We start from the raw sequence: 14,443 nt of genomic DNA, 5'->3' as shown, positions 1-14,443 counted from the left end.
GTGTGGGGAAGGTGGTGCAGGGTGGGGAGAGGCCCCACCTTTGCCATGGCCCTCACATGGCCTGCATCAGAATTCCCTGGGCAGTTTGTTAAAATGTACATTCCTCAGACATACTGGGGTGGACTCCTGAGGGTGGGATAGGAGGGGCAGAATCTGAATTTTAAACCCGATCTCCAGGTGATTTTCATGTTCCCTTTCAAGTCTAAGGAATACTGGTTTAGTGGTTAGGAGGCAGAGGTCCTGGGTTTGAATTTTGCAGCTCCCTTGTCCCAGCCCAGTGCCCCTAGGCAAGTGGCTTCACACTCTGGACCTCAAAGTCCTCAGCTATAAACAGGACATTCTCTACAAGCACATGCGGCTGTGGGAGGATTCGTGGGGTCTTTTCATGGAAAGAGTTTAGCCCATGCCTAGTACATAGTAGGTGCTCAGTAGCTCAAGGGTGCTGCCAAGCAGTGACTCTTGTTCTCAGCCTTCTCCCTAGAAGGACCCTCCCAAATCTCAGCAAGGGAATCCTAAACCTTACAGACCCTTCCACCTAACCTCCTCCAGGCCTTGAACTGAATCTATGAAATGATAGGTGGAAATGATGGAAATCAAGGAGAAGCTTGTAGCGACCATCTCATTCCACCATCATTGTCCAGAGGGTGGGACCAAGGCCCAGAGAGGGGCAGGGAGCTGTGAGGCCACACAGCGATGAGAGAGGTGGCTGAGATGGGACCAGGACCCTGGAGGCCTGCTCTCCAGCCCCACGCTTAGACAGGGAAGAGGACCACTTGGTTTCCACATGTGGACTGTGAGCTGCTTGCTCACTGCTGGATCCCCATGCCCAGCACAGGGCTGGAATGTAGTAGGTGCTCAGGCAATACTCCTGGAGGAGCTGATCATGCTCAGCATCTCCATAGCTCTTTCCTTTCACCTGGACACACTCCCCCACACATTCTGTTAACCAGCCTCCTGGGCATCTCTCCAGCTGAGATGCAGCCACTTAGGCCTCCAGCCAGGGCCGCCCCCTGCATCTCCCATTCCAGCTCCTGGTTAGGCTGAGGGAGGACAGCACAGGTGCCCTGAGAGAAGTGTGCTGGGCCCACCAGCCGAGGTGGCTGTGTGCTGTGCCCCAGCGTGGGAGGGTGGATGGTGGCACGCCAGCTCTCACCATTCATTTTGGGCAGATGGTGGTTTCCCCGGGAGGCCTTGCCTTGCCATCTGCAGAGTCGCCTTCAAACCTGAAGTACAGGGAGGATGAAATAAACACCTCCCGGGATCTCAAAACGCCACACACCTCCTATTGGAATTGGCATTGTCACCCCCAGAGGGGTCTGGAGAAACTGTACCAAGAAGGTCTGAAGAGACTCCCCCTCCTACTCTAGGACCTGAGATCTGGGACTGAGCTCAGGGACCCTGATTCCCAGGCCCTGGTGAATGCAAAGGACGCCCAGAGAGTAGCATGCTTGGTCTGATGTGTCCCTGGTGGTGGTCCTTCTTATAATTCCCCTGTTTCCTGGGCTCTGATGTTGGATAGCCTCGGCGCTGAATCTCAGAAGAACTGCCACTTAGGAGCTGTGTGGCTGTGGACAAATGGCCATACCTCTCTGAACCTAGGTTTCCACAGCGGTAAAATGGGTTGCCATGAGACTTACATAAACGAACGCAGGATTATAAACCATAAGGACAACTTGTTGAGCTTGCTGAGAACACAGGCTGGGCCTCACAATCAGGACAGCAGATGGTGCAGCAGGGAGGAAGTTGGAAGGTGGGTCTCCTGGAGGCTGGCTGGCAGAGTGAGGGTGGGCCAGGTTATTTCCAGCCAAATCTTGCCTCTGGGGGTGGAAGGCAAGAGGGCTGGGTGGGCTCTGAGGTGCCCTTGAAGTGGGGCGCTGGGGCAGGGGCAGGGGCAGGGGCGGGCTATGCCAAGAAATACAGCTGGGAGGAGGTAAGGCTGCCTCCAGACAACAAGTCCCTGTCTGTTCCCGCTGACCCGGGAGGCCCTGGGTGTGCCCACCTCACACAGCTCATGAATTTCAAGCTGCGTTTTGAACATTTCAGGGCAGATCTAGCCTTGGCTTTCTCTGATGTTCTGATGATCCTGAGTACAGGGACTGCACGGATCCTGCTTACCACCACGTCCCCAGCACCCAGCACGGAGCTGGCACGTTCACCAAATGAATGATTTGGAGATGAGCTCTTGCACGTTTCCCACCATCACCCTCATTGCACACTCTCAACTGCGGCACAGAAAGGGGAAGACTCTTGCCCAAGGTCACGGTGCAAATTGGTGATGGGGTAGGACTGGTACCCAGGGCTCTGGATTCTAGAAAACCTATTATCTTTCCTTCCTTCCTATCCTTCCATCTTTCCTTTCTTCCTTCTTTCCCTCCTTCCTTCCTTCTTTCGTTCTTCTTTCTTTATCTCTCTCAAGTGTTGATGATTTTATATTTTCAAAATGGAAATAGATTTCTCTTTTGCCCCCAATTTTAAAAATCATATGTTCTCTATTTGAAAAAGAATTTCAGAAAATACATAAAATAGTTTACAAATAAAAACCAGCCACCATTCCAACACCTGAGGATAACCATAGTTATCGCTGTTGTTAGTTGCTATTGAGTCGATTCTGACTCATGGAGACCCCCTGTCTGCAGAGTAGAACTGCTCCAAAGGGTTTTCAAGGCTATGATCTTTTGGAGGCAGATCGCCAGGCCTGTTTCCTGAGGTGCCTCTCGGTGGGTTCGAACCCCCAACCTTTCGGCTAGTAGGTGAGCGATTAACAATTTGCACCACCTAGCTATAGTATACATTTCATTATTGTATAATAATAATGATTAACACTGATAGGTCGTTGCTGTTTGCCAGGGACTCTGCCAGGGACTTTAAATCTGCATGATCATGAGGTTTCTTCAGGGTGATGGAAATATTCTAAAATTGGATTGTGATGATGGTTGCACAACTCTAAATTTACTAAAAATCATTGAACTGTACACTTAAAAAGGGTAGCTTTTATGGCACATAAATTGAACCTCAATAAAGCTGTTTCTGGAGCCCTGGTGGCGCAGTGGTTAAGAGCTTGGCTGCTAACCAAAAGGTCAGCCATTCAAATCTACCAGCCACTCCTTGGAAACCCTATGGGGCAGTTCTACTCTGTCCTATATGGTCACTATGAGTTGGAATCAACTCAACAGCAATGGGTTTGGGTTTTGGTTTTTTAAAGCTATTTTTAAAATCTGCATCATCTCAATTACCTTCACAATGTTGTGTGAGATCAGTGCAAACAGTTTCCCTGTCTTACAGGGGAAGAAACTTAGGCTCAGATAGACGAAGTCACATGCCCACACACCTGTCCACACATGCACTGGGTTCCTACCACACTTTGGTAGCTGCTGGACATTTTCCAAGTCATGCAATATGGAACTACTTCTGGATCTGTATTTCTTATCACAGCAGCTTGATGCCAAGGCATCCCAGCTCTACTACCAACTTATTTCCCTGCTCTGAGCCTCAGTTTCCCTATCAATGAAATGGAGCGCAGTCCAGCAGCTCCCTCCCAGGGCCTTTGAGGGGATCCCCTGACATTCTAGCTGCAGCAAGGCCTGGCCCAGCACTAACAGAGGACATCCAGTGGTGGTGCTTGGTCCCTGAGCACTCGCCATGTGCTAGGTGCTTTGTGTGTGCTATAGCATTGTGTTCTCTCGAATTCAGGACTCAGGTTAGGGGTAGGCATGCATTCACCTACTGAGATTTTACTCCCTGTCCTGGCTGGTGGCCTCCTTCCCCTGTGCTAAGACCAGATGCATCTGAGCCAGAGTGATAAAAGAATAATGCAGTAATAAATAGAAGAGATGTAACCATGGTTGGAGTGGCTGTCGGTTACCAGGAGCTCTCAGCCCAATGTATCGGGCCTCTTTCTCTCTCTACAGCCCCTCATCCTGGGAGAAAACTGAGCCCTAGCCCACACACTGAGGTTGGGTCATGGGAGGAGAGGGTAGTCAGGGAAGGCACCCTGAAGGTGTTGGCTGATGTGAGACTTGGAGGATGAACCAAGTAGGAAGACACAGGCTGGGTGAAGAGCTTTCCAGGCAAAGAGAGCAGCACCCCAGGAGAGTGAGAGAGAAGGCACGGCCAATTTTTTCCATGAACTGCAAGATATTCAGCCTAGCTGAAGAGTGGACTAGGAAGGAGTAGCTGGAGGGAAACAGGGTTGGGTCGTGCAGGCCTCAGGGGCCCAACTCAGGAGCAGGTGTTCTGTTTTGAGAGCAGGAGAGCCAAGGAGGGCTCCAGGCGGAGGAGGTGAGATTGGGAGGTTAGAAACCCAACTGATTTTTTTTTTTTTATTGTGCTTTAGGTGAAGGTTTACAGAGCAAATTAGTTTCCCATTCAATAGTTTATACACAAATTGTTCCATGATATTGGTTGCAATCACCGCAATGCGTCAGCACTCTCCCAATTACCACCCTGAGCTCCCCGTTTCCATTCACCCTGTTTTCCTGCCCCTTCCTGCCTTCTCATCTTTGCTTTTGGGCACTTGTTGCCCTTTTGGTCTCATATTGATGGTTGTTCTAAGGAGCACTTTCCTCACGGGTGTTACTGTTTATTTCATAGGCCTGTCTGTTACTTGACTGAAAGGTGATCTCCAGGAATGGCTTCGGTTCCCAGTTAGAAGAGTGTCTAAGGGGGTTCCTCCAGTCTCTCTTGGATCAGTAAATTTGTTCTTTTTTACAGATTTGAATTTTGTTCCACATTTTTTTCCCACTTTAACCGGGACCTTCTATTGTGATCCTGGTCAGAGCAGTTGGTAGTGGTAGCCGGGCACCATCTAGTTCTGGTCTCAGGCTGGTGAGGCTGTGGTTCCTACGGTCTGTTAGTCCTTTGGGCTAATTACTTCCTTGAGTCTTTGGTTTTCTTCATTCTCCTTTGTTCCGGGTGGAAAGAGATCAATAGTTGTATCTTGGATGGCCGCTTGCAAGCTTTTAAGACCCCAGTTGCTACTTACCTAAGCAGGATGTAGAACATTGTCTTTATGAACTATGTTATGCCAATTGACCTAGGTGTCCCACAAGACTATGGTCCTTAGCCTTCAAGCCCAGTAACTCAGTCCCACGAGGTGTTTGGTTGTGTCTAGGATGTTTCCATGACTGTGGCCCCTGTGTGCTCTATTATATATATGAATATACATGCAGGACAAATATGTATGTAGAAATATCCATGGCCAACTGATTTTTGAGTGTTGATCTTGTAAGCTGTCAGGTGGAGAATGGACTGGGGGCCTGAGAGAGAAGGCTGCCCCAGTTGCTAAGATAAAAGTGATGGCAGCAGAGATGGAGAGAGGTGGGTGGACTGGGGGGGGGGGTGGAATCTACAGGGCTTGGGGACTGAACTGGGTGGATGAGGGAGGGGTGGAGGTTGATCCCAGGGCCCCTGGCCAGGGCACTGGGAAGGTGCCATTTAGAAGACTGTCTTGAACACCTTCCAAGCCCAATACTCCACATTTTCCTGTTGCCTCTAGCAATTCCAAATTGCTAGGACTCCCTTCTCTGAATCGTTCTTGTTCCTTTAGCCAGATTTCTGTCCAGGGAGAGGGTGGGAGTGCCAGAGAGATGGATTAGGGAGAAGAGATGAGGAGAAACTGGGTGTGTGGGTGCGCTTGTGCACATGGGTAGGGGGTGAAAAGGACGGACAAACACATGGAAAGGCCTGGCCTGGAGGCAGGAGGCCTGGTGCCAGTTCCTGCCCTGCCTCTAATTCAACTGTTGTATAACTTCAGGCATATCCCTCACCCTCTCTGTGCCATTTTTCCATCCTAATAGCAGAGATGATAGTCTCTGCTCCTCCTGCTAACAGGTTGTTGGTTCCCAAAAGACAACAATCGGTATTGTCCTCAGAGCTGGGGAACTAGCCCCCCATTTTAGGGGCCACTCTCTGGCCCTCTTCAAGGCTTGCCCTCTCCATGGGGCAAGAGGTCCCTGAGGGCAAAGTGAAGGTGCCCAGCTGGAGTCTGAGCACGCCTCTTAGACCACACTCAGTTACCCTAGAATTCCCTCTCAAGCAGTCCCAAGCCCACCTCCAGGGTCTGCTCCTCTAAGGGCTGACCTTAACGCTGTGGTAGGGGGGCAGCAGCCCTAGGCCTGAGGGGATCTTCCATTGGGGTGTGGGTAGAGCTGCGATGTGAGGGCTGGGTGTCCATGTGTGAGCTTAGGAGGGGCGTGGGATGGAGTGAGAAGAGATGAGGCAGCCTGGGGAGAGGGACCACCTGTCTCCACGCCTCTACATCCCATCATAGAACTCTGAGGAGTTTGAACTCTAAATTCAAACTCAGCCTGCCAGATTTGTTATAAAGGTGTGTTTGTCAAGGTAGGAGGGCAGAATGTATTGTACTTAGCAATTCCTTAACTGGATTTATAACTGGAATATTTAGACACATGGCATTTGAGCCTCCATTTTGGCTTTTGCTCCACGCCCGATAACCCTGTGCCCATAACTGGCTTCCTACATCCCTGCCTTGCCTGGTCCCTTCGCCCCCTTTCCGCCCCCAGGGTTCCAACCCTCTGACCCTAGCCAAGGTCCAGGAAACTTGACTCTCCTGGCGCCAGGATCAGATGCTGTCTGCTGGGCTCACTTTTCATTCCCTGTTCTTTTGGGCCACTGGTTGGGGCAGGGAGTTGGGATGTCCTCTGGCCAAGGAGTGGGCACATGTCCATGGTGGGCTCCACAGGCAGCGTGTGCTTAGCAAGTGGCAGGTGCGTGTTCTAAGCATGTAGAGGCCAAAGCAGAGTATGGCTGTCCTGCAGTAACACAATTTCTCTGCAGGGATGTGGAGAGAGGCTTCTAATGGGCCATCTCCCACCCTGCCACCTTCTCAGTCTCAACTCCAGCCTTGCTCCTCATCCAGCGTGGTCCAGCCACACTACCCTTCAGCCAGGTTCTCAAACCCACTGGGTTCCTTAGCACATCTTGGGTCTTTGCTCAAGCTGGGCCCTCCACCTGAAGTGCCTTCCCAATTCCTTTTCTTGCTCAGGTGCAGCCTTAAATGTCACCATCTCAGGAGGCCTTATCTGACCCCAGACTCCCTTCCTTTTTTTTTAAATTTTATTTTGTTGTTGTTGAGAATATACACAGCAAAACATACACCAATTCAACTGTTGCTATATGTACAATTCGGTGACATTGATTATATTCTTCAAGTTGTACAACTGTTCTCATCCTCCTTTTCCGAATTGTTCCTCACCTATTAACATAAACTCACTGCCCCCTAAGGTTCCTATCTAATCTTTCTAGTTGCTGTTGTCAGTTTGATCCCATATATATAGTTCTTAAAAGAGCGTAATGCTCAAGGCAGACATTTTTTACTGGTTGAGCAAAACTATTGCTTGGTTTTGAGAAGATTTCAGGGGATATTTTTGGTTTAAGTTTTAAAGATTATCTCAGGGTAATAGTTTCAGGGATTCATTCAGCCCCCTTGGCTCCAGAAAGTCTGGAGTCAATCAGAATTTGAAATTCTGTTCTACATTTTCCCCCTTTTGATCAAGATTCTTTTGATCAGTAATGGTAGCTGGGCACCATCCAGTTCTTCTGTCCCTTCCTTTCAATATCAGGCTCCTTGCACTCTTCTTCAAAATACATAACAAATTAGCCCTTTGTGTGATTTAACATCTATCTGACCTGGTCAGGAGGGAGTCTCCTGGGGGCAGGGATGTGTCTCTCTTGTTTACTGCTGTATCCCCAGAGCCTGGCACCAATAAGTAAGTGCCAAATAAATTTTAGTTCCCTCCAATAAGTAAGTGCCAAATAAATGTTAGGTCCCTCCTCCCTCTTCATGTCAGTGACCCTTTGCCTAGGATGTCTCCATTATCCCCTAATCCTACTTGGCCTCAGTCTCCAAATTTGGGAAATGGGACGGCTCAGATGTATCCCAAATAAAGGGTTCAGAGGAAGAGACAGAACTTAATAGCAGGGAGTGGGCTGTCTCCCATGTCAGGCTGGGTCTGATAAACAGAAGAGTTCTCAGAGGCTAGATAGAGACCAGCACCAAACCCATGCTGGGATGAGAAGGAGAAGGAAAGGTAAGGGGGATAGATGAGAGGCCAGGAGCCTGAGCTGGGGGGTAGGCAGAGTCATTGGGGAAACCCAAAACTCTACCTCCCAGGCTGCACCGTGGACTACAGGCAGAGGCTCATTCACCAGGTCCCCTGCCACATTCTGGATGGAGAAGATACCCCATCCTCACCGTGTCCCACCTCCCTGCCTGCACCATCCCAAAGTGCTCACCTGCCTATGCCCAGGCAGGAATAGAACTGGCATGTCCTTATGCCAGGCTCTCCTGGAGTGCTTCCCGGGCATTATCTCAATGCTTACCACAATCCCATGAGAGAGGTGCTATTACTATCCCCATTTTACAGATGAGGACATAGCAGCTGAGCAGGGTTTAAGAAACATGCCCAAGGTCACTCAGCTTGTAAGCAGCAGAGCTGGGCTTCAAATCCAGATCCAATGCCAGAGCTCAAGCTCTTGACCTCTCTGCCACATTCCTACTGACCTTGGCCTCCACCCAGGGACCAAGAGGGAAGGGAAGGTGGGCACTTCCCATTTTTGGCCTGCCTGGGCACCACAGCAAGTGCAGTCAGGGGAGCTGAAGCTTGGAAGCCTGTCCCAAGACAGCCTACTCCTCATCTTGTGTTTATGTGTTGGGGGCGTGTAGCCAGGGGCAGGCAAAGGGGAGCCAGAAGGCTAGAGGGTAGGCCCCTTGGGTCTGGGGAAATGCTGGAGTGTTCTGGGGCCCAAACACACTCCTCTGTCTACACTTGCTCCCAAGATGACCTCATCTACTCTCTTGGATTTAAATCCTACCTATATACCAAGGATTTCCAGATTTATATATCCAGCCCTGAGCTCTCAACTTGTATCACCAAAGTGCCCAGCTGACATCTCCACCTAAAAGTCCAACAGGCATACTAATTAGACTCAACATATTCAAAACCAAACTCCTACTCTTACTTTCCCTGTCCCTCAAACCTGCTCCTCCTGCTCTTTTCCCTGTCTCCATTAATGGCACTTCCATTTATCCAGTTGTTCTATCAAAGACCCAGAAGTCATCCTTGATTCCTCCCCTTCTTCACCCTCCACATTCCATTTACCATCAAGTCCTGTTGGATCTTCCTTCAAAATGTATCCTCCACCTCTTCTCCTCTCCACTGCTAATGCCCTGGTCTGGGCCTCTGTCACCTTTTGCCCCTGCAGCAGCCTTCTCACCAAGCTCCTGCCTCTTCTCTTGCCCTCCCCGCCGGCACTCCCCAGGTCACAGATTGGTTGGAATCAGCTTAAGTCATTCCACTACTTAAAAGCTTCCAACAATAATGAAAATAAGCCCAGGCTCCTCATCATGGTCTATGAAGCCTTGTAGATCTAGCCCCTGCCTACCTCACTGTTCCATCTCCCCATTGCTCACCAAACACCAGCCAGCCACAGTGGCTCCTTTCTGTTCTTCAAACACAAAATTCTTTCCTGCCCCAGGGCCTTTGCATTTGCTATAACCTCAGCCTGGAATGGTCCTTCTCTAGCTGGTCACACAGTTTCTTATCACATAGTTCCTTATCTCATTTTGGAAATCTCCTGTAGAGATCTTCTCTGATGTCCCTGTGAAAAGCACCTCTTCTCCAATTGGACCACATTCTCCAGTTGTCTTCGTCACCCGCCTGTGTTTACTATTTCTAAATCTTCCCCTCTGGAATGCAGAGCCCTTGTCTTTTCCACCAGAGAATCCCAAGTGCTGAGACCTTGTGGACACTCCATGAATATTTACTGAACGAACAACCCTCAGGTTTCCCCCTCTGTAAAAGGCGGACGAGGAAATAACACAGACCCAGACAAGTCCTAGCAGGTCCTGGGCAACCCCTGGGCACTTGCATTGCAGAGCTGACTGCAGGGTCCTCCTGGGTGCCTGGGAGCTCAGGCTGGCGTGGAGCAGTCTCTGCTTCCTCCGATGCATTTTCCACTTCCTCTCCATGGGGGATTGGCTCCCAGGATGACCCAGGAGGCAGAGCGGCTGTTACCATGCTCAACAGCCCCGGGGACCCAGCCCTAGACAGAGAGGTGGGAGGCCATGCGAGAGCAGGCAGGGTTGGCTGGGAGGGGATCCATTGAGCCTCAGTTTCCCTGCCTGTGCCCCAGCCCTGGCCTGCTCCCAGCTCTCATGAGGATCAAATAAAGCTTTTCTGCCCACTTCCTACCTCAGGCCAAGCCTTCCTCCTCTTCCTTGGTTTGCATTCCAGAGAATGGAGGAATTCCCTTCAGGGACCAGGGTAAAGGGCATTAGGGTGTGGAGGAAGGCAGCCAGAGAACCCGAGCCTCTTGTAGTAGAGCTCACACCTGCTGTGGCTGGGGCTGGCCTGCCCTCCTATCTGCTGGCATCTCTTCTGCTGGACAGTGAACTCCAAGAGGGCAGAGGCCAGGTCCATCCTGGCACACATAGGCTCACAATTCTAACTGACTGTCAACGCCTCCCTCCTACATGTTTACTAAAGGATTTTTACACTCTTGAACTCATTGGAGCCTCCTCTCTGGAAGGCAAGGCAAAAGCCATCAGTGTTCCCATCTCACAGATGGGGAAAACCGAGGCCCACACATATCTCCAGTGCCCAATGCCAAGTGCAGAGGCAAGATTAGGAACCTGTGCTTTGGGGTCTAACAAATGCTGCCCTTCCTGACCTTGAGCAAGGCATCTAACCTCCAGAGTGTCAGTTTCCTATTCTGTAAGATAGGTACCATGGTACCTCCCTCATGGTGCTGATGTGAGGCCATGCCTATGAAGAGCTCAGCTTGTTGTGGGGCACATGCAAGGGGCTCAGTAAGTGGGAGCTGAGGGTGCCAATTGTTCCCCTCTATGCCCCCTGTCTAGAGTACACAACCCTGGCACAGAGCAGACAGTCAGCAAATGTTCAATGGACACATGAATGAATGGATGAATGAATATAAAATGTCGGAATATGATGTGTACACTGTAAAGTGCTGGATGTCCATAAGTGACATTAGAAGCACCAAGGCCTCAGGGCTATGCTGTCTGCAGCATCTCCACCCCCCCGCCCCCGCCCCGCCGTGGAGTTTCAGGGAGGGGGCTCATCTGTGTGTCTGTCTCCTGTGTCTCTACAGCTCTGGGGTCACATGGGCGGGAGAGGGTTCTGCAGAGCTTGTCCCCCAAGAGACAGACAGCCTCCCCTCTGCTGACTAGATGGGCCCAGCCACCTTCACAGTGCCTTTCCAACAGCCCACAGATACATCGCTCCAGTTCAGTCGTCTCCCTCTCATCCTGAGGGCTGGCATTTGGGCTCTCCAGGTCATTTGGTGGCAGAAATGACCATCAAGATCAACTGCCCTTATTATGGATGGGAAAACTGAGGTTCAGAGAGGGCAAGTGACTTGCCTGAGATTTCACAGCAGAGCCTGATTTGGACCCAGAATGTCACCCCACAGAACTGCTGTCCCTCTGGGGGGAGGAGCCCTTGTCTCCCCCACCCCCGTCAGTCACTTCATTAGCCATGAAGGTCATTGGAAGAAAGCTAGGGTTTCTGAAGAAGGTGAGGGTGATGGGGGAGGAGGAGGTCAGTGTCCACTCTCCTGCCTCAGTCTGCCCAGCTCCCCAAACTGCCTGCAGCAGTGGGAGAGTGAACCATCCTCCCTCTCTCCCTGTCAGCACCAGAAAAGCCATCTCTTCCTCCCCTATCCTGGGGAAACCTGGAGAAGGCCGGTCACAACCCTACCTACTCCCCAACCCAGGACCCTTTGTCTTTGTAGTTGCCCCTCACTCCCCGCCACCTGGTCCTCCCAGGGCCTTGTGGGATCAGAGGCAGGAGAGGGATTAGGTTCTGCAAATGGCTCCCCCCATCCTGCCTCCCTGTCTTAGTCATCTCTGTCCTCTGCCCGCCTTCTCCCTCCATTGCAATCCCTCTGCCAGGCCAAGGGGAGACAGACGTTGACAGGCGCCCCTCAACCAGGCGCGGCGGCGGAGCCAGGGGCTGGCTGCTCCGAAAAGGATCAAAAGCGGGTTTTCTCTCCTCCTACCCCTCCATCCTTTCCTTCCTCAGCCCGCGCCTCCCCCTCCCCTGAGTTGCTGCGCACGGATGGCGGCCGGGAGCCGCAGAGGTGCGTGTGTGATGGGGGGAGACCGTGCCTGGCTTCTGATGCCCACGGGCCTATATCCTCCTCGAGGAGGTGTGGGGGCCAGGAATTCCCGTGGGGAAGGTGGTTGTCCTCCACAGAGCCTGGGGTGGGAGGCACTGCCCTGGGGGTGCTGCCCTCTCCAAGGGACTCCTACAGCAGAAGGGAGGCGCTGACTAATGCGGAGCCCCTTGGTGCCCATGGGAGGGGGGCTCTTTGCCAGGGTCTCCTGAAAGCCCTGTCTTCCCTAAAGGATGAGGCGGAGGAGGGGGGCGTGATACCATGGCCTGTGGCTTGACACGTTTGCCGACGAGCTGGGGGCGCTGCTGCCCCAGAGGGGCTCGGGTGCTAGTAGTGGGGGCAAGGGCCGCCTCCTTCTGACTGGGGGTGGGGGGCGCGCCGTCCGTGGGTGTAGGGCCGGGGGCTACGAGGTCGCGGCGCCGTCGGGGCAGGAGCAGGGATTCAGGGTGTCCGGGGGGCCAGTGTCCGCGCTCCAGGGCGCGCCGCTCTTACCTGCCTACGAAATTCTCGAGCACCGAGCTCTTGCCAGCGCTCTGGCCGCCCACCACGGCGATCTGCGGCAGGTCCAGGTCCGCGTTCTGGCCGATGGCGGAGAAGGCATCCTGCAGTCGGTTGACCAGCGGGATGAGGTCCTCCATGCCGCGGTTGCCCATGGCTGCGGCGGGCCCCGGGGGCTGCGATCCGGCAGTCGCGCCCGCTCCAGACTCCGGCTCCGGTTTCGCGGCTGCAGCCGCGCGTCCTGACTGCCTGCGCCTGGGGCCCCCCGCCCCTCGGGGATCCGAGAGGAGCGTCGCGGCTGGCCGCCGCCAGAGGGCGTACTCGGCCCATCGGGTCCGCCGTTGTGCGCAAGCGCAGCCCGGGGCACCATGGGGGCTGTAGTCTTCTCCTTCTGCGGCTTTTGGGGCGCTTTAGCTGTGTCTGGGGGGCGCGGATGCTGCGCGGAGAATGTCGTTCCTGGGAATGGGAGGGATCTCACCTTTAATACCAGGCCTTTTGGATCGTGGTCATGGCTGCCTCACTCCATCTTACAGATGGGGAAACTGAGGCCTGGAGAGATGATCTACCTCCTCCAAGGTCGGTCTCCTGACCGGAGCTCCACTTAGCCTCTCTGCTTCTGCCCTAGATTCTGACACTTACTCATCTCTGAAATGTCCCTTCTTGCCTCTGGCCTCAGTTTCCCTGTTTTTAGAAGGAAAAAAAGATGTAACATTAATTTAACAAATATTTACTCAGCACCGACTATGAGGCAGGTCCTGTGCTAGGAACAGGGAATACAGCAGTGAACAAGAAAGACAAGGCCTTTAGTCTCAGAGATCTTACATTCAGGCAGTGGAAACAGACAGCAAATGAATACACAGATAAATGAAATAGTAAAAGAGAAAATAGTTTATAGTAAGAACGATGGAAGAAATAAACAGGAGATGAAGAGAGGTGCCCTTGCGGATGTGAAAAGCCCGCTTTAGCCTGGGAGGAGTCAAGAGGGCTTCTCTGAGGAGGTGACATTTGAGATGAAACCTAAATGATGAGAAGGAGCCAGCCACAAGGCAGATTAGGGAGAAGAGCGTGCCAGGCAGAGTGAACAGCCAGTGCAAAGACCCTGCGGCTTGGAAGCCCTGCTTGAAAGAATTGGGAGTTCTTGTCCTAGAAAGTGGCAGTGTTTTCCCCAACCCATCAAGAGGTGGAAGGAAACACATGAGATTCAAATCCAGGACTCCTCCAACCCCACCCTGCTTATCTCTTTCACACAGTTATTCACCTGCACATTTGGGACTCCCCATAAAGAGGATGGGAAAGGGATGCCAGCTTACCCTGTGCTGTTGGGGTTCAGTGGGTCACTCCCTGTGCTGTGGAGTGGAGTTGGGGACACTGCTGGGACAGCAGTTGTAAAAATGGCATGGTGGGGCATCTAACCTCCTTTGACTTCACAATGGAGAGAGAGAATTGCCATCAGCATCATCCCAAGGCTGATTGCTATGAGGCAGAAGTCAGACATACCTCCTCTCTCCAAACTTTTTACTAATTCTGAGACCAGCCATCACTCCCACAGCACTCTCTACTTCTCTGCCAAGTTAAATAATTCTTTACAATGGCCACCCAGAACTCACAGAGCATACTCACAGTTATGGGGTTTATGAGGGAAGTAACAGGTTGCAATTCAGGATCACAATTGACTCAGGATATAGTTCTTCGATTAGGACAATTTTTTTCCAGCTGTGCTGGCAGGCAGGCCTCTCTCTGGCCCTTGGGCCCTCACAGCCTGGCCTTTGCCCTGCTCCGGCAAGTGTTA

At 52.1% G+C, this 14,443-nt stretch overlaps 1 protein-coding gene across 10 annotated transcripts in view; it reads right to left on the bottom strand.

Moving 5' to 3' along the window:
- Nucleotides 1-12,919, bottom strand: part of DNM1 (dynamin 1) — a 46,833-nt gene extending 33,914 nt beyond the window's left edge. For 5 of the 10 annotated variants that reach the window (XM_004375712.3, XM_004375716.3, XM_004375715.3 and 2 more), the window contains exon 1: nt 12,649-12,919. In XM_004375712.3, coding sequence (XP_004375769.1) covers nt 12,649-12,809 — 161 coding nt within the window. In that variant the 5' untranslated portion in view covers nt 12,810-12,919. The remainder of the gene's footprint in view (nt 1-12,648) is intronic. The other 5 variants (XM_004375713.1, XM_023730628.1, XM_023730630.1 and 2 more) reach the window with 1 other exon arrangement.
- Between the last annotated feature and the right edge of the window lie 1,524 nt (nt 12,920-14,443).

This window comes from Trichechus manatus, unplaced genomic scaffold, assembly GCF_000243295.1.
Source record: "Trichechus manatus latirostris isolate Lorelei unplaced genomic scaffold, TriManLat1.0 scaffold00038, whole genome shotgun sequence".
Taxonomy (NCBI): Eukaryota; Metazoa; Chordata; class Mammalia; order Sirenia; family Trichechidae; genus Trichechus; species Trichechus manatus.
Note: the sequence above shows the minus strand (reverse complement) of the source record. Positions and strands in the feature narration are given on the sequence as shown.